Source organism: Phasianus colchicus, chromosome 4 (assembly GCF_987193195.1).
Source record: "Phasianus colchicus chromosome 4, bPhaCol1.hap1.1, whole genome shotgun sequence".
Lineage (NCBI taxonomy): Eukaryota > Metazoa > Chordata > Aves > Galliformes > Phasianidae > Phasianus > Phasianus colchicus.
The window spans coordinates 15,789,704-15,812,339 of NC_143439.1; the positions used below are offsets into that span (position 1 = coordinate 15,789,704).

General features: G+C 39.2%; 1 protein-coding gene across 1 annotated transcript; it reads left to right on the forward strand.

Moving 5' to 3' along the window:
• Positions 1-16: 16 nt before the first annotated feature.
• HSPA4L (heat shock protein family A (Hsp70) member 4 like) lies at positions 17-21,849 on the forward strand. Its single transcript, XM_031607579.2, has 19 exons — positions 17-284; positions 3,487-3,544; positions 4,907-5,047; positions 5,886-6,008; positions 7,286-7,385; positions 9,016-9,149; positions 10,087-10,331; positions 10,417-10,493; positions 11,691-11,842; positions 12,356-12,462; positions 12,849-12,982; positions 14,089-14,291; positions 16,438-16,539; positions 17,028-17,165; positions 18,050-18,175; positions 18,685-18,792; positions 19,947-20,066; positions 20,592-20,753; positions 21,171-21,849. The coding sequence occupies exons 1-19, from the start codon at positions 178-180 to the stop codon at positions 21,363-21,365; spliced, it is 2,532 nt and encodes an 843-aa protein (XP_031463439.2). The 5' UTR covers positions 17-177; the 3' UTR covers positions 21,366-21,849.
• Positions 21,850-22,636: the final 787 nt, after the last annotated feature.

The following is a 22,636-nucleotide window of genomic DNA, read 5'->3' on the forward strand; positions in this document are numbered from 1 at the left end:
GCCGAAGCCGGAGCCGGCGCCCGGCGGACTGCCCGCCGGCCGGCACAGCGCGCCTGCGCAGAGGCGAGCAGGCGCCGGTTGGTGGCTGGTGCTCCGCAGTGGGGGAGAGGCGGCGGCGGCCGGTCCCAGCAGCGCAGCGCGGCGGTCGCAGGCCGGCGGGGAGCGCCCAGCGCAGCCATGTCTGTGGTCGGCATCGACCTCGGCTTCCTGAACTGCTACATCGGCGTGGCGCGGAGCGGCGGCATCGAGACCATCGCCAACGAGTACAGCGACCGCTGCACCCCGTGAGTAGCGCGCTCCCGCGCCGCCCTCCCTCGGGCCGCAGCCGCCGTTCTCCCCGGCCCTGCGCTCCCTGAGGCGGCGGCGGTGCCGGCCGGGCTGTCCCGCGGGGCCTCTCCGCAGCGCGGCCGGCGCCGGTGCTGCCCTGCCCTGCTCTGCCTGCCCGCCGCGCGCTTCCGGGAGCGGCGCGGTGCCGGCAGGAGGGCTGCGGGGGCTGTGCGAGAGGCGCCGCTCTCCCCGTCTCTCGCCGTGACTTCCCCGTGTCCTTGGAGGACCGCGCCGTGCGGCGCGGCACAGCGGGCACCGCGGGCTTCTGTTTTTTCCGTTGCGATGGCTCCGTGCGTGCGTGCGTCCCGCCGCTTCGCTCCGGAGCGGCCGCCGGGTCTCGAACGGCCGCGTGACCGAGACGGGCGGGCGGCGCGGAGCTGCGCGTGCCTCCCCGCGGCCGCAACGTGCTGTGCGCGCCCCGCGCCCTGCGTGTGCGGGCGGCGGAGACGGGGGGATGCGCGGGGATCCCCCGTCGGTTCTGTAGCGCTGAGAGACCGAGAGCCGGCTCTGAAACTTGTGCCGGAAACCCCGCTGCCCGTCCGTCCCCTCGCTCTGCTTGGCGTGCGTTCTGTGCCAGTAGAGCTGGGGTAGGCTTCTGTGTATCGAACACCTCGTTACTAATTTATGAGTCACTGTACTTGCAAGGCTTGTGCGAAGTGGCTGTGAAAGTGAGCTCGGGCACGGCTGGTGAGATAGCACCAAGTGCACGGCTGTGTAGAGGTAGTGGTTACACGCGTCTGGATTTTCTCTCCTTTTCTCTGAGTTGTCACATAGATGGGGAGGTACAGTATAGAAAAGAACTTCCTTTCTAATGCTGTTGTCTAAAAGCAAACTTAATGGTATTAAAATGCTTATATTATGGAAGCTTCTTGAAGTAACTGGGTCTTATTTCAAGCAGGATTTGAGCAGATATAACACTTAAAACCATCCAAACTGCTCTGTATCTCATTGAACAGTGCAGTAACTGAGCGCTTTATCCCTCTGTTCCTGTGGGAGAGCTTACATCACTTAGAGACCTGAAGTTAACCAATAGCTGACATGAATGGGATGTGTCCCAAATACTTGGCACTTAATTCCAGATTTACCAAGCGACAGTGTTTGTTGTGTTGGTGTAACGCACAGTAAAAATACCTGAACCTGTGCTGGACAAGTTAGGACGCTCCTGTTCACAGCGTGTCATTAAGCTTCCTAAAGAGAGGGCAGTCCTGGATGTGCTTCATGGGGCTCATTTTGCTCTGTGGACAAGGCTTACGAGCGTGACCAGTGCCTGGCTTTGGAGCCCATTCAGGTACCTGTGCAGTGCTGGTGTGGACAATGTGGTGCCAGTCAGAGTCTACTTTGTATCTAGATACAAGCAGTATATGTTTGTAGAAGATGGTGCATTATCATGCTTTAATGCAGCGCTCATTAAATACTGAATCCTCTGTCCTGATTGTTAAAACATTCTGGTGACCCTTTACATCATACCCATCTCCTATAATTTAAGGTGTAGGATTGTTGGCATTTATAAGATGTGTATCTTTGGGATAAGCACTGCAGAAAGAAAGGTTCTGTTGTGAAGCTATCTATGTCAGGAGATGTAGAATGCTCCTTGTGGCTCCTGACCTTGATGTCTGTTTGGTGTTAACTGAGATCTGGCTTTTTCCAACTGGAGAACTCCAGCAAGTCAGCTGCACACATTTGCAGTGAGCCTTGGCTGCTGAACCCAGGGCAAATGGCTGTGTCTCACCACTGTGGCACTGTGCAGAGAAAAAGTTGATTGTTGATAGCTCGTAATCTTTAATAACTATTTTTTTTCAGACCACATGCAATTAGTTTAGTCACAAGCTGTGATTAAAACCATTCTTCACAACATCTTCAAAACAGTGTGGAGAAGATTGCAGTCTCCTGGTGAGGAGAGCTGCTGCTGTTAGAGCAGTCCCTGTCCTGCTCAGATCCTTGCTTCAGAGGAAGCCAGGATGCTTCCTGAAGGGCTGTGTTCAGTGTGGTGGTGTACAGAGTAGAGAAGTTGGTTGATAGTGCTATCCAAGTGTACGCAGTGCCCTCAGTGTGGTGAAGGTGGGGAGGAGGCAGGAAGTAGTCTGCTGCACTGACCTTTATGCATTCATTAAACAGTGAAATTTAAACCTTATGGGTCCGCGTTGTGGTTGTTAGTTACTGATGAATGGCCTCAGGCAGATCTGCTCCCAGATGGGAATCAAGTCCTACGTCCAATCTATACAAGCAGAGCTGGTGACTGGGGGTGGGGAAAAAAGCAAGGATCATTGACAGTACTTGAAAATACACTGGGATGATATACTGAGTGCAGAACGTGTTAGAGGAGGACATAATACAGTATGTGTTGTTGGAGAAAGAAAATCTTGTAGCTACTCCAGTTTTACTTAGCTGCTGGTGGAGTTGGCAGGTCTCAGAGTGGAGTTCTGTTGCCTTGTTGTGTATGTTTCTTGCAGGTTTTCTTCCTCTTGACTCTGGAGGGAAGGCTGCTGGGGAGGTCGCCAGGTGGTGTCTGTGCTCCTGGGGTGGCCCTGGCAAACGGGTTGGGAGAGGAACAGAATTGCTCTGCGAGCTGCTGAGGACCTCCCTGACCCATGATGACTGCCAGCTATAGGGCTTCTATAGGGCGTCTGCCTGCAGTTGGCTGTCATTAAGAGTGCTTGTGCGTTGTGGGGTTGGGCTGCTCAGCTACTTCAGGCCTGGGTGTTATTTTTAATTACTGTCTCACAATGATTGTTGGAAATTACTCCTGCATTGTGAATGTGGTACTGTCAGACTCTGGCTTTTTGTTTCAAGATAAATTTCCTGATGAAGTTCAGAGCTTCATTTTTGGTGATCCAGACTACTTTGGTTCCATGCTGTCACCTGGAATTAACTGTTAATTCCTTACCTTTATTGTAGAATCTGTAGAATGCTTCAGCTTTTAAAGAATTCCCTAAATGCCTTGAGAACAATTGTGGTCGTCACAGTTTCTATGCTAATTTGCAGAGAATGAAATAGCCAGAATTCCACAGCAAGTTGTGGTGCTTCATACAGTAATGCTGTCACTACCACAACAATATTCTTCCACTGTAGTTTTGGGGCTTTGTTTTGTTTAGAATAATGTGGATATAGTTTATTACATTTTCTTTTAAAACTCAATTTCTTTTTTTCTTTTTTACTTAGAGCATGTATATCTCTAGGATCCAAGACACGGGCCATTGGGAATGCAGCAAAGAGCCAGGTAAATGGATGGAGGGGGTTAAGAGGCTACAACAGCATATTATTTACCTGACTTGCTTTCTTTTGAGCTGCAGAAAGAGAAGTAGTGAATAAACTTGATATTGCAAAGTAAGTTGTCTGTTATGAGTGTGCATTTTGCAGTGTTATTGCTTCAGTATTCTTTTATTCTAGCATTTTTTTAAATTCTATTACAAACCGTTTTGTCATTAAGAGTAGAGAATGAAAAGAAATGGGACATCTTTCCCAGTAGGATATTTTTTTCCTGGCCATTTGTGACAGGAAGAGTACAGTTCCAAATTATATCTCCGTGTGGGGGATGGGGGGGATTCTGTGCTTACAGTTTTTGAAAAGTTGAAACAGCTGTTCAACAAAAGCTTGATACTGATGCTGGCTAATTTCTCTGCAACTTCACTTGCGGCTTAGGAGAACTAGGAATTGCTTTGGAAGGAAAATAGTTAGAAAACTTAAAATAGCCAGTGTGAATGTAGAAAGCCAAAGCAGAAGAGGTTTTACCCTTTTTCTTTACAGTCAGACATTTAGCAAGCTGAAAGTAGGAGGCCTCCTTCCCCATAGTGGAGTGCAGTTAACTGAAAATGGAACAGCAGCTTTGCTGAGCAGTTGTAGAGGTGATGGAGCCCCCTGGTTGTACCGTGAGCATTCAATACATGGCAGATGCTGTGATACCTTTTGTTCCAAGAAACTTTACACTGTTGATCTGAGCTCAGCCCCTGAAGGCATCTTGCTAGTAATGTTTCCAGCTATTCAGCTCGTTATTTAGGGTAGTAAAGTACACTGGCTGATGCTGAAATAGGTTACCCTGGAGTAACTTCTTTTGGTAGCTCAATTAAATATTATATGTGATAGTGTGTGTTTCTGACACAGTCTTAAGATAATCCAGGTGAAACATTCATAAAAGAATAGATGTAGAGAGGGCTTTATCATCTTTGCATATGAAATCTGAATTAGAGCACAGTTTTAAAAGAGAAGGAGTGCAATGTGTACACTTGTTGAAGCTTCATATAAAGTGAATATAGGTAATGGCTTTATTTGTTACTTCAGACTGCTGTTACTTTGATATGTAATCCATCAAATCTTGTACATGATGTCAGAAAGTTCCTTTAGAATAAGAGGTGCAGCAGTTAATGGTTATGAAAGGGGAAAGTAAACTTGGGTTTTATAGTGGAGACCATAGATCTAAAAAGAGTGCTGCTTTCTTCACACACTGTGTTTTCCAGTAAATGTGTGGAGCTTGAAGAAGTGTGTTCAGTATGTGCATTGAGCTCAACGTAACAGGAGTTGTCATCTAAATGGGTTTCTATAGTGTGCATTTAAGAGATAACTGAAAATAGAATATCTTTCACAGATTGTTACAAATGTAAAAAATACATTGCATGGCTTCAAAAAGCTGCATGGAAGGGCATTTGAAGATCCTTACATACAAGCTGAAAGGGCCAAACTTCCTTACGAACTTCAGAAGATGCCGAATGGCTCTGTAGGAGTAAAGGTAAGTTAGAACTTGGTGCGGAGTTATCTCTTGCATTAGAGACCAGCACTTCAAGCCTTTGCCATGTGGTGCATATTATATAATTATGTTTCTTAGTATACATAGTATAAAGAGGTATTGCATTGTCTCCCTTGCAGATGTCCTATAAAACACTACATTTAAAACATTACAGTTACTAACACCAGAAGCATTAAGCTTGGATTTCATTCAACTTGAATAAAACTGTAATAAACCTGCTCTTTTCAGGAGATGAAGAGCACCTTTTTCCCTGCAATAACATTTCCTGAAGTATGGTACTTTCTCTGAGATTGTTGTGGTTTCTCTTCATTAGCTTTCTGTAGTCTCATTACTAGTTTATACCCTACCAGGTTTACCTTTGCATAGGTATAATTACAGTGTGTGATTATTTGTGATATCTCATTTGTCTTACGGGTGTGCGGAGACCGAGTTGCCGAAAACCAGGGTAATTCTGTCTCAACATTTAATCTGATCATTTTTAAATTACTTCCAAACTAAATAGTTGGAAACAGCTGTTCTTAACATTCAGACTTTTTGGCTTCAGTCTCTGAATGTAGGTCTTAGAGAAGAAATCATTATGTCTGAAAAGGTATTTGATTTTTTTTGTAGGACTTTTTTTTTTTTTTTTAAGTCAAATGTGTTTTTCTGATACTACTTTTTTAGATAGCTTTTCAGGCTTTTTTTTTTTTTTAATCTTGTGCGAAGCTCTTTGCATACCTACTTGTCAGGAAAAAGTGCTTGTTGCTGAAAAATGCCATCCGTTGTTGCTTGGGATGTTGCATGGGATGATTTGTTATAGAATTGCCATTTTGTCTTTCAGGTGAGATACCTGGATGAAGAGAGACTGTTTGCAGTGGAACAAATTACAGGAATGTTACTGGCCAAACTTAAAGAGACTTCAGAAAGTGCTCTGAAGAAACCAGTGGCAGACTGTGTTATTTCAGTAAGTTATCATCCATTTACTGTCATTTTGCTCACAGGTAACTTTATGTAAGTTTGTACCGTTATGCCATAATGTGACAGGGAATAGATACAAGTGGTGAGTAGAAATCACATTGACAAAGACTTGGGTCTTTATTACAGATTTTTCCAGTTGATAACACTGTTGTAGTCATACATGAGAGTATGGAAAACTTGTTGAGTGTGCTTTGAGAAAACATACTACGTAGGCTGATTGGGGCTAGTTTGCTGGAATGTAACTTGCTTTCTCTAAATGAGGAGTATTCTAATGTGAAGGCATTTCTTTTCTAGTCCCAAAGAAGTTCTCCAAGTGTATGGTCAATTTTGTTGTTAGGTATTTGAGTGCTGTTTGGTTGTATTGTATTTGAAAGTTGCCTGGAACTTAATGCTCTGAAGATAATGTACTGGGAATTTAAGAAACCTGAATTACCTATGTCTGCTGAAAAGGTCTTGTTTATTTGGCTCATCTGCTTGGTGTCTTTTCTGCTCGGCCGCTCACCTATGGGGGTGAGCAGGGGCAGTAGAACTTAGGCAGGAGGGTTTAGAGGGGATTTGTTCCCAATATAGAAGTCCTAGGTGTCTGCTTTTCACATTGTGGAAAAGTGGTAGCCAACAAAATAGAAAATACAAATATAATTTTGTGTTAAGCTTTGCTGAAGTTGAAGAAATGGTAACTGACTGCAGCCAATTTCATTTAGAAACATTTAGGGCTCTGATTGTGCTTTAGCTATTTTTGGTGGAAGTGAAGACTGCAGCTGACTGTAAGCTGGAACTGTCGGTTAGGTGATAAAATGGTACAGCTTGATATAGACCCAGTTGTAGTACAAAATTTAGTTCAGAGGTTCTGAAACTAAAAATACTGTAGTGCTTCAGCAATAACTTCTGGGGCTGTGTATTTATGCACATGATTTACATGAGTAAATCTTTTGACTTTGCTATATAAATGTTTTGAGCTCATAATGATTTTGAGATCAGAAGAATGAAAACTTCATGGAGGTTTTTTGGTGCTTAAATATACTTGTTTAAAACACAGGTTTGAATTTCACTTGCATGTTTTTGTCATGGTTTGAAATTTTAATTAAAATATGCTGTAAAGTGGATTGCTTGGCTGTTCTATTCAGACTGCCTTATTAATCCAAGGTTAGTTTATAACAGTTCCTTGTCGTATTGAAATTTATAGTCTTGTTTGGTGGGTAAATCAGACTTCTTTGATTTAGAAGTCCATATGTTATATCCTATGTAATTATTTTTTGGAAACAGGTACCAAGTTTTTTCACTGATGCGGAGAGAAGGTCCGTAATGGCAGCTGCTCAGATTGCAGGATTAAATTGTCTGAAGCTAATGAATGAAACTACAGCAGGTAAAGTCCTGTGTGCACAGAAATAGAGCAGCACCACATGTAAATGTTTTCTTAACAAACTATTGAATCTGTAAGGGCTGTGACGCACTACTGTTACACAATTAGGAGCTTGGGAAAAAGCTATTGAGGCTTGTATTTCCCAATCTAGCTTGGGAACTGGAAGCACAGTAACTGATGAAGCTTAGGGGCCCTGAGGAGAGTTTGGGTTTGGTAACCACAATACGGTTGCACTTAAATAGCTCCCCTGCTTGTGAAGTGGGTATCTGTGCTTTCCTCTGTACCGTGGAGCTGCAGCAGGTAGGTCAGGAAAGCCTGAGCTAGCTTCAGAATCAATCCAGCAGGGATATGCACCTGACCTAAATCCTCAACTATTATATTAAATAGTACTATCACGTTGTGTTATCAGATGTAACAGCATATTTTCTGTCTGAAAGATTGCGATAAATCTGTTATTTATCTGAGACGTGTTGTGGAGTCTTATTTTAAGAGTGATATTTTTCCATGGGTTTGCTCTACATCCAAATGACCTCATCCATATCTCTTTCTAACTTGTAGTTAGCTGCAAATGAAGTTTTTTCCAATTCTTCATCAAACTGTAACACAACAGATTTTTCTTTCCAGCTTATTGTCTGTGCTGAAATAAAAATAAATTTCACAGAAGTGTGAGGAGGAAGTTTTTTTTTGTCATAAGCTGTTTTTGTTTCAATTAAAATGTATTTAGGGGAGATCTTGAAAGTGTATGTTAAAAACCCCCTCGTGTTTGACTTCTCATGTACGGTTTAACAAGTTGCCTCTACACAAACTGCATTTTTATGGAGTTTTATCTTAAGGCTCATTTGCTGGTCATATTTAGAAACCTACATTATGGCTTTTAAATTAAAATATTCAAATTGAGTAAAGTCTGTGGGAAAATGACAGTTTAAGCTTGTTGCAAATCTGTCAGTTGTAGCATGAGCATGATTGTTATTCCTATCAAGTAATTTATTTACTGCCCTTAAGTGGTTTTGATGAATTCTATGGCAGAGTATTAAAACATGTCACATGGGAACTAAAGTTGGAGCAGTTTAAACCAGTCATGTAATTTTTATTGATATAAATTCTTCTATGAAATCTCAGCAAGCTTTCTAGGTGAATGCTGGTTTTGAGAACTTAGTTTTTCCTAAACTAGTTTGAAAACTTCTTCTTGAGCATACTTGAGTTGTGCAGAACTGAGCTAAAATAATGGAAGTAATTTCAGAGGAGAGTTACAGGTATGACCTTTGTATATGAATAATGACTGCCAACAAATCCTAAAAATTGTAAGTTAGGGTGGAGCATGTGTTGCTACCGTAGTGCTTTGGAAGTACGCAGCGTACAGTTGCTGTTGGAAGAGGTGATACAGAGTGCTTGAATGGCAATTATGAATTAACATGAGCTAATAGTAAAACTATAAATCAGATGACAACACAGAATTCGGCAACTCATAGAGCCTGAAAGTCTCTATGAATGTGCCCAAATATTCTGTGAGAGCAGAGTGATGGAAGTATTTAGTTTAAGTATAATTAGTGCCTTTCTTTTTGTAGTGCTTCTAATGCATGCTTTCCATTTGTACGCAGCTCTGCCTTGACATTCACATGTTGTTCTTTTGCAGTTGCACTAGCCTATGGGATATACAAGCAAGATCTACCGGCCTTCGAAGAGAAGCCAAGGAATGTGGTCTTTGTAGACATGGGGCATTCTGCGTATCAGGTTTCGATCTGTGCTTTTAACAAGGGAAAACTGAAGGTAATCTGTTAAGTCTTTGTAGTAAAATACCATATTTCCAAAGCATTTAATTACAAATATTGTTTTGTGGAAAGTTTTGTAACTAAAAAAAAAAGTCTATAGCAAATAGTATTGAAATGCAGAATACCAAGATTGCCTGGCCTTTTTGCATTTACAGCAAAGCAATTTTCATTAACAAAATGCAGAAATGAAGTAGCCCAAAGGTGGCTTTGGAAAGTGCTTGACAGGTGTCAGATGTGTGGCTTTTGTGCCTTGTTTTCTCAATGAAATAGTTGTGCATTCCTAGTAATCTCACATAAAGAGTTGTGTTGGAATAACTGACTTACCTATGGGGTATTGTTAAATTGCTTTAAACTGTTTCTTATGGTGATTTTTTTGTCCTACCATGTATAATGATGTAAAATCTAAATTCAATTGAATGTGAAACAGAACAGTATTCACTTTCCTGTTTTGAGATTTTCATCTTTGAGGTTTGGTCTTCTGCTGGTTGAGTGTTTCTGTAAATTGGTCTTTGGTAGTCTTCAGCTGAGGTCATGTGGAAGATGACAGTGGTGTGAGGTTTTTGTTTTTGGAGAGAGGGATAGTGAATGACAGGGCTAGTAATAGCATAAGAAAACAGCTAACTTGCTTTTTCTTTAGTGAGCTACTAAACTGAGTAAAGGCTGCAGCATAGTGGAAAATGACATGATAAATGTGACTTTTATTTTTAAAATAATAATAGTTGCATTTTATTTGAGGAGGGCAGAAAAGAAGTGAGATGAGTCATTTGTCGTGTTTATTTTTTAAGTTGTTGTTCTGTCATGCAACTGACAGTAGCTGGTGAGAAATCCACAAACAGTGTGAACTTTTAAAATATATGAAACCTATCTCTATATCTAAAGAAATGTCATTAGATAACTTGTATTCTGTTTTGTTTGTTTTTTTTACTTCTATGCAGGTCTTAGCTGCTACCTTTGACCCTTTCTTAGGTGGCAGGAATTTTGATGAGGCTTTGGTAGACTACTTCTCCGAGGAATTTAGGACAAAATACAAACTGAATGTAAAAGAGAATCCCCGAGCGCTGCTCAGATTGTATCAGGAATGTGAAAAACTAAAGAAACTTATGAGTGCAAATGCTTCTGACCTTCCACTGAATATAGAGTGCTTCATGAATGACCTTGATGTCTCCAGTAAGATGAACAGGTACCATACGGTATTTTCACTGAAGTGACCAGACGTGGTATCTCAGCTGTCTTGTAATATGAAACATTTTCCCTGTTCCTGGCAGAGCTCAGTTTGAGCAGTTGTGTGCTGCCCTTCTGTCCCGAGTGGAGCCTCCTCTAAGAGCAGCCATGGAACAAGCTAGTAAGTAGGAGTTGGATGCTACCTTTTGTTCTAGAAAGTAATCAGTAATGTGGTTATCCTAGATCTCTTTAATGATTATCTTTTTAATGTATTTTTGTATTCATTAGAATTGCAAAGCTAAGTACTGAAAAGTTAAATGTAAGTTCCATTCATATGCTTGCCATGTATGCATGAATCCCATTCCTGCCTCATTTAGTGCACAAATGCATATGCAACCCTGACTTATTGACCTTCATTCACCCTGTGTAATGGAAAAGGTTGGGCCATGGAAATACATATGTATTTTTTTAAGGAAAAAAAAAAAAAGGAGGGGAACGATGGGGATGGGGGAAACCAGCGTTCTGTACTTTGAACACTTAGCAACTGTCTGGCCAGCCTGTTCCATATGTGATACATAAGTCTTCACTGACCTGAGAACTTGGCAGTCTATTTTCAAAATATTTGGAGCATGTGCAAATAACAGTTTATTTTTGTTTGTTTAGTGAGGAATAGACTTTCCTAGAAAAAGGTTTTACCCTATTTTTAGCATCTTCAACAAAAAAGGAAATATTCTGCTTATTTTTTGAGTTGGCTCAATAACTAATGCCGGAAGTAAGAACTTGAATAACTGCTGAGCAAAAACGTACAAGACTGACAGCTGTTTGAGATTCTGAGATCACTTTGTGCTCGTATCTTGAATCCAGAATTAAAGTTAACCTGCAAGCACGGTTGAATATTTATTTTATGTTTTCAGTCAAGGGTTTTGCATTTCTCATTGGCAACTAAAATTAATCCAAACATACGATGAGGTATGTTTGGGCCTTCTTATTCTTGTTTGGGAGAAATGAGAGGTGTTGTGCAATAGTACAGGGCTGCCAAGGGAAATGATTGCACATTTGGGTTTATGTCCACCAGAAAGGAGAGGGTGCACATATACAAGTTTCTTCTGAAGAACAGCTGTCACCACATGAGCTGTATTTGATGCTTTGCTTCTGCATTTTCCAGAATTGTGCAACCAGAAAAGTTTTTAGCCTGCAGGAGGGATAAGGATTTTAAGGTGCTTCACTGCAAATCTGATTTTAAAGATTTTGTTGGCAGTTTAATCAGTGCTTGTTATTAATGTGTAGTTAATAAGAGATCTCTGTCTAATTTCTGTTGTAAAGACAGCTTTTTGGTATCTTGATGACAAGTAAAGGCAATGTCTGCTCTTTCTTCTAGGACTTCAGCGTGAAGATATCTACAGTATAGAAATAGTTGGTGGGGCTACTAGAATTCCAGCAGTGAAGGAACAGATCTCTAACTTTTTCTGTAAAGAAATAAGCACCACACTAAATGCTGATGAAGCTGTTGCAAGAGGCTGTGCCTTGCAGGTACGGATATTAAAATTCAGTATTGCTAGCTTAATGTGACGTACTACTGCAGTGTAACTAAGGAAAACCAAATATCGCTATGGGTGGAAGGAGATCAGCTCTTACTTGCTTATTTGAACAGCTGGTAACAGATCACATCAGAAAAGATTGTATTATCTTTGGTAACTTGTCACTGTCACATTAAAGGGAATGACCTTGTTAGGGACCTGTTGAATTTGATTGTCTGAATTTATTGGTCCACTTCTGCGTAAGCCATTTGTAAGATTTGATTGTGTCTTTACTGACGATGACCAGGGAAATGGTGTTCATTTAATTAATTAAAATCAGCCAGTTCAATTATCTACCAAGTCAGTTCAATTAATTATCTGCCAAGAGTAAGAAGATTCTGTTTAAAAAATGCTGTGGTAAGCTGGAACCTCCATGTGACCTTATGCACTTAGATGTTAATTAATTGCTGTATTGTTATTTATTTTACTGCATGGATATAATAAAATTCTGATCTTTGTTTTCTAGTGTGCAATTCTTTCCCCAGCTTTTAAAGTGCGGGAATTTTCCATCACTGATGTTGTTCCATATTCCATAACATTGAGATGGAAATCGTCTTACGAAGAAGGAACAGGGTACGTTGTACGATGTGTGCTCTGAAGTATGGTGGTGTGTTTGTTTAAGGAAAAATGTTGAGTTGTGGAGAAGGCCTTTCAGACTTGGAAGTTGTCATCTAATAAACAGTTTTTTTTCCTCGTTTTTTTTTCTTGACTTCCAATTACTGCTTAATTGAAAAGATTTAAGAAACATTTGCATGAACTTGCTTAATTTTAATGACATAAAATGCTCAAGTCCATCTTGAGACCCACTGGCCTTTAATGTGCAGCTCTTGTCAGAAACTTTCAAGTAAATAGGTTATTTGGTGGCTTACTTAGCATGGCTGCTGATCCGTAACATAACCTGATAATCTGTCCTATTATGCTCAATCGTTTAAATTTTACATAATATTTTACTGCTGTAGGGAATGTGAAGTCTTCTGTAAGAACCATTCTGCTCCATTCTCAAAAGTAATTACTTTCCACAAGAAAGAGCCTTTTGACCTGGAAGCTTTCTACACCCATCCGCATGAAGTGCCTTATCCTGACTCCAGAATAGGTAAGGACGTGTAAATAAGAAAAGCAACTTTTGTTGACAAGAAGTTTTCCCTAATGATCTTTACTTCCATGTTTCCTAAGTTACAGAAAAGCCTCAGTTCTGTAGAACAGCTGAGAACAGTCTACTTGCCTTCAATGCAGTGCTCAAACTGTTATCAACATCAGATGATGGCAGTTACTAGAAAATTAATTTTCTTTGTTCTTCACTGTTTCTGAATGCTTCAGAAATGTCACTACAGAGAGTTTAGTGCTGTGTTGTCCGGTTCTTGCAACTTCTGTAAAATGAAGCAAGACCCATTAGCATAGATTTTTTGAAGGTCCAGGTATGTATTTATGTCACTTTCTGCTCATCTGTGAACTTACAATGCAGATGTTTCCTGAATGAGTCCAAAGAATTAGAGGGTATGAATTAGTTTCCTGGTAGCTAATACTGCTTTACTCATAATTAGTAATTGACTCCTCAGCATCTTTAAAACTGATTCGTGATTTTGTTTGCTGACTGGCGAGTCAGATATAAACTTGGTACTACTTTTTTGGGTGTCTGCAAGATACCCATCTTTAGGAAAGAGCATTCTCATCTGTATGTGAACAGTCTGCATCACTTTCGCTCAACTTGCAACAATTTTCAAAATACAAACCTGTTTCCAGAAGCCTCAATAAATGGGCTGCTCAGTCTCCAAATGTCCAGTGTATCAGTAAATAACTATAACTAAATCCGGAATCTTTCTCTGTTAACTTCTTTCAATGCTAAGTTTGAGTTAAGTGGGTGAAATAAACTGTTTGAGGTGGGTCGCAGAGTAGTTTCTCTACTGTGATGGTTAGATAAAGCAGCAGAGAGATTTAACACTTAATAAAGGTTTATCTTGACTTTTCTGTGAATAGAAAGTGAAATTGTCTTATGGCTGTACAACATAACTGTAAGTGACAGACTGGTTTTTAATTTGTCTAGCTTCAGTTTTTGTCATAGAACTGAAAATTAAGTAGGAAGTTTTAAAATAAATTTTATTTGGATCAAATTGTGATTTAAATTAGCCTTCAAGTTTGTGGTTTTGGTGGTTTTGCATTGCTTTTGTTTTTATTTTTAATTTTCTGATCTTTTTTCTTAAGGGCGTTTCACTATTCAGAATGTTGGTCCCCAGCACGATGGCGACAACTCCAAAGTGAAAGTTAAAGTGCGTGTCAATATTCATGGCCTTTTCAGTGTGGCCAATGCTTCTATAATAGAAAGGCAGAACATTGATGGAGATAACAATGACGCACCAATGGATACTGAGTCATCAAGTAAGAACCAAGGCAGAGAAGACGAGCTGGTACGTAAACTTGTAAATATCTACAGTCCTTGTAATTCTGACAAGAGAGATGATAATTGGAAATTGCTGTGATTTCACCTCCAAAAGCTATATGCTCTTTTTCACCCTTACATGATTTCTTCAGTTACACAGCACGTTTGTTTGTGTATTATTAAAGTATTGGTGACCTGGCACTATGAGTACAGGACTATGAAAACAAATAGATTCCAAGGGGAAATTTTCTTCCATTGTTTTTTTTTTTTTTAGCGTCTCTACACTAGTCCTAGTATTACTGTGTTGCTCTCAAATCACAACACAATTAATGTGTTCTGACAGATAAATTCTAAAGGTGTGGCTTTTTCTTCCAAATACTACATCTTTGTTGATTAAAGAACAGATGGTATTTTTTTATAAGCCTTCTTTTGCTTAGGGCACTGTATGTACTTCTTTGTAGGTGGTTCTTATGAACTGGTTTAAAAGCCTTGAGGGGAAGTTAATGGAAATACATGTGTGATTGTGTTGCCTTCAATACCGGAGAAATTATTGTTTTAGACATCATTATATCACTGCTGATCAATGCTGCACTGCTGTAGAAGTGCCTGCTCACAGCATTCTGCCTGTCAGTTCTCCCATCCACCTTGTTGGTGTCTTGCAAACTAGGGGTAGATGAGAGTTGCAAGGTACAGCTTTTACACTGACACGGTAGGTCCTAGGACTGGGTGGCAGAGAAAGCTTTTGTGGCTGGGAATGGTACACCAACAGTAGTCTCTGGCAGTTCCTGGTGGATAAGTGCTTTGCATCTGACATTTGCTTGGAAGTGAAATGCCTGGAAGTGACATAGCTGGCATTTTATGTTGTCAGCATGCTGCATGTCGAGGTTATTAATCTTACTAAGTACACTGTGTTCAGTACAAGCATAACTACTTCCATCCTCAGGCTTTGTCGGTTTGTATTACTTCCGTTTATCCTAATACATCTTCTGTTTTACAATGGTGCTTGTCAGCAATTACCTTTCATTATTGAGGATGATACCCTCGACTCTGAGGCTGAGGTTTGTAGTGTATATGTGTATTTCCCATACCCCTTCACCCCAGCTGTTTGTAGGCGAGGTAGTTCCTTCTGGTTATTGCCTTTCCTGTGCGAACAGTAAGAACAATAAATAAGGATGTTGTTCTGTTCTGACATGAGAATGCTTAACTTTGGTAAAAATAGCCTATTTGCTTCCTACTTTCATCACTAAAACTTGGCCAAATTAACTAACACAACGAACCTGCAACATGTGCACCTGTGCTAGAGTTTCAAACCTTTCAAATGTTTCTAGTATTTCACCAAACTAACAATGGTGTTTTATATGCACATGTGGTTTATAAATCCCTGAGTTTAATTCTTTGTGAGAAGTCAAAGAGTACTTTGGTTACATCTTTACTACTCCTCACAGTCTCCTCACTATTTATTGATGCCTTGGATTTCCAAATATTTCCAATTCTGAAAATTTGAAACTTTGAAACTTTCATTTATTAGGATGTTATTAACAGTTTTTGCAGTGATAACAGGGAATCGGATAACTTGAACTAAATCAAGTGATCAGCTCTTCTAATTACAGTGATATTTTTTAAGACTCTCAAATCTAGAATAAGGCATAGTGAACTGGTCTCGTGCTGTAAAAGGCTGTTACAGAAATGAATTTCCATGGTCATGTGAGACAGGTGCAGGCAACAATTAGAATGATTAAATTACTTCTGCTTTAGATTATAAAGTTTAAGGGTTGGGGGAAATGTTATGTGTTCAACGTTCTGGCTGTTCCATACAGGATCTGTAGTTACTGCCTGTGTTGTTGTTGTGCTTCTAGAATTTTATTTGCATATATTTCATATATATTTATTTTGAAATTAAAATGGAGTATTCCCTGGGCTTAGTATAATTCTGTGATAGCAACATCATAATTATTTAAAGAGGGACAGGCCAAATAGAATCTCTATTTAATTTGAGATAGATACAGATAGAAGCAGTGTTATCAAAACGCCCGTTTAAGTAATGCCTGATTAACTAAGTCAAAAACTTGTTGAGACTGAATTGAGCACATAAGGACTGTGATGTATTTTGATAGACATCAGTCTTAAATCATACCACAAACCTGTGCATTCTGTTATTGCAACTCTTTGTCTAGGATAAAATGCAAGTTGATCAAGATGAAGGTGCTCAGAAAAGTCAGGCTGAACAGCAGAGCCAAGCAGATGAGGAAACCGAAAATGCAGGAATTGAAACAAAGGTATGTATTCAGCACTGATAAGAAAATGCAGTATTGCTTCCCTTAGAGTTTTTTTTTCTGCCTAGTATTCTCAGATTTATTCCATTAATCTCCTTAGTTGTGATTCGTAGGGACTGTATTTGGAAGAGCAAAGAAATTTTACCTTAGCACTTCCCTTTTCAACATACTAAACTAAGACTTTTGAAGTAAGTTTCCTTGATTTAATATAGGTTTGAAGTGAAAATGAAAATTAGGGAAGCTTGAGAATCTGGGAGAAGAATATGTAGTGTGTTTAGGTTTTTCGAACAGCTCTTCACATTGTTTGAAGAAATTAAATTGCACCAGTTTGGTTCAAAAGTAAAGTAACGGTGATTCTGAATAGCAGATGTATAGCTGATGCTTCATTTCCATACAGTTAATCTGTACTCTTACTAATTTTTGTCTTTTTTGTGCATAACTGCAGCAATGTTGTAATTCTTTGAAGTTCCTTACAACTGCAAATCTTACAGGCTTCTTCTGGAGACAAGCAAGATCATCCAACCCTGCCAAGGGCTAAAACAAAAGTCAAGAGTATTGACCTACCTATCCAGGCAAGCCTCTATAGGCAACTGGGACAAGATCTTATTAATTGTTATATAGAAAATGAGGTAAGAAGCATGAACAGGTGATTACTCACATTAACATCAATAATTACTTTGTGTGCACAGCCTTAGAATTTCTTGAGGTTTTCCCTTCAGTAAGGACTTTGATTTTGCCTACTTTTAGTTGGTGTCTTTTTCTTTGTATAATAAATGAATTTACTAGTAGTGCTTAATTACCCAGATCTGAATGTAATCTATTAGACTGTCCTTACCTTGAACAATCAATGCCTTTCTTATGCAAGAAATTCCTAGGATTTCCAGTAAGGGCTGCACAGTCTGTTATAGGAATGCTAATTGTTACTGACTAACCTGAATGGGTCAGGATTAGCATTTGCAGACTGTTTTTTGTGCTCTACCAAAGCTGTGTGCCTGGCTAGATTGGGTTTTTGCCCTTAATGTGCTTTATCAGCAGGAAAGGTTTTGGAAAGCATTGCTTCTAGAACACTTGCTTTCCATAGAATCCTGTCTTTGAAGCATATTTACAGGTGTTATCTGCCATTGCAAAGATCACACCAATTTAAAGTCTTCTCTGAAAGATGGTCAGTGCAAAGACTAAAATGGGAAATAAGTTTTGTAGAGCAAAATGACTCTAAGTAACTTCCAAACCAGTCAGTCAGCTTCTCTTCTGTTTTTGTGATGGTCAGACTAAAATTCTACCTGATCTGTTTACACTGAAGCACTTGACAAACAGCTTCTGAACGTGAACAATTCTCACCCCCATCCTCTCCCCATTTCAGTTCTTCCTGAGGTGAGGGTAAGTTATACAGAGGCAAAAATTAAATAAGTAGTGGTCCTTTTTGTGGTACAGTTTGGGAAGAGTAATGCTCAAGCTCAAATGCTCATTTTGATACTTGAAATCCTTAGTTTTAACTAAGCTTTCATCCACCTAGGGGAAAATGATGATGCAAGACAAGCTTGAGAAAGAAAGGAATGATGCTAAGAATGCTGTTGAAGAATATGTGTATGACTTCAGAGACAAACTGTGTGGAGTCTTTGAGAAATTCATCACTGAAGAAGTAAGATTTGCCTGTGTGTTTCAGCTGCTGGAAAATGATTTTTCTAACAAAAGCTTTGAGTGATATCTGTGGAGGCTGCAGGAGTCCATGGAACTTGTCTCAGGATGTGAAATGGATTAACTTCAGAAATGAAGTTAATATGCATCAGCCTGGCATTTGAATTGCAAATACGAAAATGAGCAGAAAAATGAGTGCTTATAGCTGTTTCATTATCTGCATTTTATTTATTGAAATATATGGTTAATTCCCCACTGAAAAGTGTGGTGAACCTGGTGTGTTGCTGAAGCCCAAGTAAAAGGAAGTGGCACACTTGGCTTTTGCAAAATTGAAAAAATGTTCTGTAATAGTTTCTAACGGCTGTCTGTGGAAGTGTCTGGTGCACAGGCAACAACTTCCTGAAACAGCCATTCAGTAGCAGCGGTTTTAAAGTCTACTCCACAAATTACCTGGTTACCCAGCAACACATTTTGTTCTTTGCTAGTTGACAGTGTCTCTGACTTGCTTCATAGGATACAAACAAGCTGACCTTGATGTTGGAAGACACAGAAAACTGGCTTTATGAAGATGGAGAGGACCAGCCAAAGCAAGTGTACATGGATAAGCTTCAGGAACTAAGAGTAAGGCTTCAAGCTCTTCTTTAGAACGAGGGGAAGGGGAGTAGTGTATATGCATGTTATGTGGCTAGTGTAAGTACACATCTTCTAATGAGGGATATGTATGTGCCTGCCTACATATGAACTTGATAAATCCAGTAATTTAAAAGTATGGACATGCAGGTTGTACCTGGATGGTATTTAGTTTCGTGATTGAATGTAGTATGTAGAACTAAGAATACATAGAACTAGGAATACTGTTACTGTCAGTTGTCCTTCTAATATCAAAATGGTCAGTTGAAATGAACAGTGTCTAGTGATGAATAGTAAAATTAATGACTGTGAGAATTTCTTGTAGCTCTTGCTACACACTGGAAGAGGCTTTTAAGTATTTGACTGTTCTCCAAGTATTCAAAACTACACTTGAAAACAGATGGCTCTGGTTTCCCTGTTTACAATGGTCTTCAATAGCTATATAATAAAACAGAATTTTTGGTCTAATAACAAATGATAAAGGTTAATGAATGCTTTAACTTTAGCTTCCACTGTATTGTTTGATTGGTAATGACCAAAAAAACTCACCTTAAGTACTTGTAAATTTTAATAATTTTGTGGGCTAGTGTAAATTGTGATGAATGGCTCTTTGGTATTCAAGGCTATGTCTGTAGCTTTAGTTCTAACTGTTCCCTCTCAAGTGATGTTTCCCATTGTGGGAGGGGTAATTGATGGAAACATTAATAAAGGCAACTGCCTTCATGCCTGGATACCCAGCATTCAAGAGAAGGGGAAGAACAGACAATGGATAGAACTATAACTTTTCTGACTGTTCTAAAATTCAAACCATCCCTGCAAATTTGTCTGGAAATTTCTCTTCCAAGTGCATTGTAACAAATGCTCTTTTTGCTGAGAAAATTCTGAAATGGTAAGCCAAGAAAAAGCAGAGCACTTACTTGTTTATTTGGACTTGTGATTTTTTTGTGGTGGTGGTGGTGGTACTGCACTACAGCAAAGTGCAAAGATTAAGCTCTAGAATAGCTTTTCCCTCCTTCTCATAGCCATGCTACTTATGATTCAGTTTTTATTCCTTGACCATAGTGAAAGAAGCTTGTATTGTGTCAAGATCTTTATTTCTGGGAAAATGAATTAGTTGCAGTGTCTCACTTGGCTTATGTTTCCAGAAATTTGGACAGCCTATTCAAGAAAGATACATGGAACATGAGGAGAGACCAAAAGTTTTAAATGAACTGGGGAAGAAGATTCAGCTCCTTATGAAAGCAGTAGAAGCATACAAAAATAAGGTAGAAGCGTGGAATGATCTATGGGTGTTTGAATTTGACTACAGGATTTTTTTTGTGTGTGTATGTTCTAAAAGAAAAAAATCCTCTAGGATTTAACTTTTAAGCTGCTTTAAAATGGCTTGTGCTTACAATCCTGAGAACTTCTAAAACTTTTCTTGAAGTTTCTTTGCGAATGTGAATTAAACAGTCGTGTTCTTTATGGTGACTTGTACCACTTGAAATGCCTACCACAGTGTTATCCTTGTTTCTGTAACCCAATAAATTATATGTTGGGGTTGGTTATTCAGGTGACTCTGTGTTCTCTTGCAACTTCATTACTCATCTGTGCTTAAGCAGTGTGCATTTCAAAATTTCACATATCTTACGATTTCCTTTGTTTTGTTCTACAGCTATTCTTCATACCAAACACTTGTTTAAAAACATTGATTTCTAGTGGGTTGTAGTAATGTTACTCAGTTGTGTCCATTAAACTCTTAATTGATTCAGAAGTGTGTAGTAATCAATTAAAAACATCTTTTCTCCTAGGATGAAAAATATGATCACCTAGATCCTGCTGAGATGGAAAAAGTTGAAAAATACATTAGTGAGGCTATGAACTGGTTGAACACCAAAATGAATGCACAAAACAAACTAAGCCTGACTCAAGATCCCGTTGTCAAAGTGGCAGAAATAATATCAAAATCAAAGGTAAAAAAATAAAAATTGTCAAATGTGTTGCAGTCTAGTAAGTTTTTCTTGAATAAGATTTTGGCCTCTGTATTAAGCTAGAATACCATGCCTGCAGAGATGATAAAGCTCTAAGGTACAGGGGTGGTGGCAGCAGCAGTTTTATTAGCATTAAGTCCTAGCTCTTCACTTTACAGCAGTACCATTGAATAGCTAAAAACATCTGAAGCATGGTGCTGGTTTTGCTAGAAAACTGATTACTACAGGATTTTAAAAAATCAGAAACTTCTTTCTTTTAAGCTTCTAGATTTGATAGAAGTCTAGTCCTTGAAAATGTAGTGTTGGTCATTAGAAATCTGAAAGACATTTTAGACGTTATAGTTTAATGCAGTTACTGTGTCACCAAATAACTTGTTCTCTCACTTTCATTACAACTAGGAGTTGGATAGCTTCTGTAATCCCATTATATACAAGCCCAAACCGAAGATAGAACCTCCCAATGATGGGCAGTCAAAAGCTAACGGTGAACATAATGGACCAGTGAATGGACAGAGCAGTACTGAAACAGGACCTGATCCAGCGAAGGACAATTCTCAGCAGACCAAACCATCTGGAGAAATGGAAGTGGACTAAATCTTGCATTTCTGTTACTTAAAATAGTGCACAGGGTCCATTCTTTTGGTACACACCTCAGATGTTCAGTTATTCTTAGCCAACCTTCTCTCATTTGTTGCTGAGTAGTTTTGGAAGTGTTTCATATTAAGTACACCTCTGATGTTCATTTCCACTGATGCTGCTTATGTGGAGCTTTAGCCAAATGTAGATTGTATAAGTCAGTTTAAGCTTTCCCAATATATTTTATATCAAAACATACAGAATTGATATATAAATGGCAACAATCTACCTTATTTAAAGCTTTTATTGTGGATAAACCTCAGCTCCTTTATTCAGGAAAGGATACTGTATTGCACTACTGATGCTCAAGTGTAGATCTAATTGCATCTTTATTTTGGAAAAATATTGGAATTGAAGTGGCAACACTTGTCACTTGAAGCACTGACCTTTTCTAGTTATTGTATTGTTATAATTTAAATATTAAAATAGAGGTTAGTTGGCATACTAGTCCATCTTGTTGATGTACCATGAAAATTGTATGGTCTCTTTCATATATATAAACTAATACAAGCATAAACATTTTTTCAGATTCCCATACCACTAACAATCTTAGTTAGAAAATACCAGCGTGATGGCTCTGCCATTTGCTGAAATTAAGTGAATGGTCTCATTGCACATTTTTGTACATAATGGACTGTGCTAATAGGATGATGCTAATGATAATAGTATCAAGTGGTAGAATATACAAGGTCTTACATAGCTTTCCCTTGAAAACGTCTTGCTGCACATGTTACCATTTCCACTTGGTTTGTTTTGAATGAAATCTACATCTTGATTGCATATCACGCTGGGGATGAGAAACAGCAGAAATTGTGCTGTGCGAGCTGGATATTGGCCTAACATTGAGGTTGCTTAAATGCTGTCTGTTGCAAACTTGAAACAAATACTAAGCGCTTATTTAAGCTATGGTACTTGGCATATAATCCTTTTGATCAAGGATCTTAACAAAAGAGTATGCAAACTGGATATTACTACTCTAAAGATAAAAATCTACTTGATGAATTTGCATAGCTTATCAGTTATCCTTGCTCATTTACTTGATCTAATGGAAGTGTCTATGATGTATTATACAGCTGAGTCACTAGTTTCTTTGATCTATCTCAGACATCATCAAGATCCAGTGTACATTCATATATACTGAATGCTTCAAGCCAGTCATAGTGGTACTGTAGCACTTGTTAAAACAAGCCACTCTTTTGCTTTAAACAGCTCTATTACCAGGATAGAAA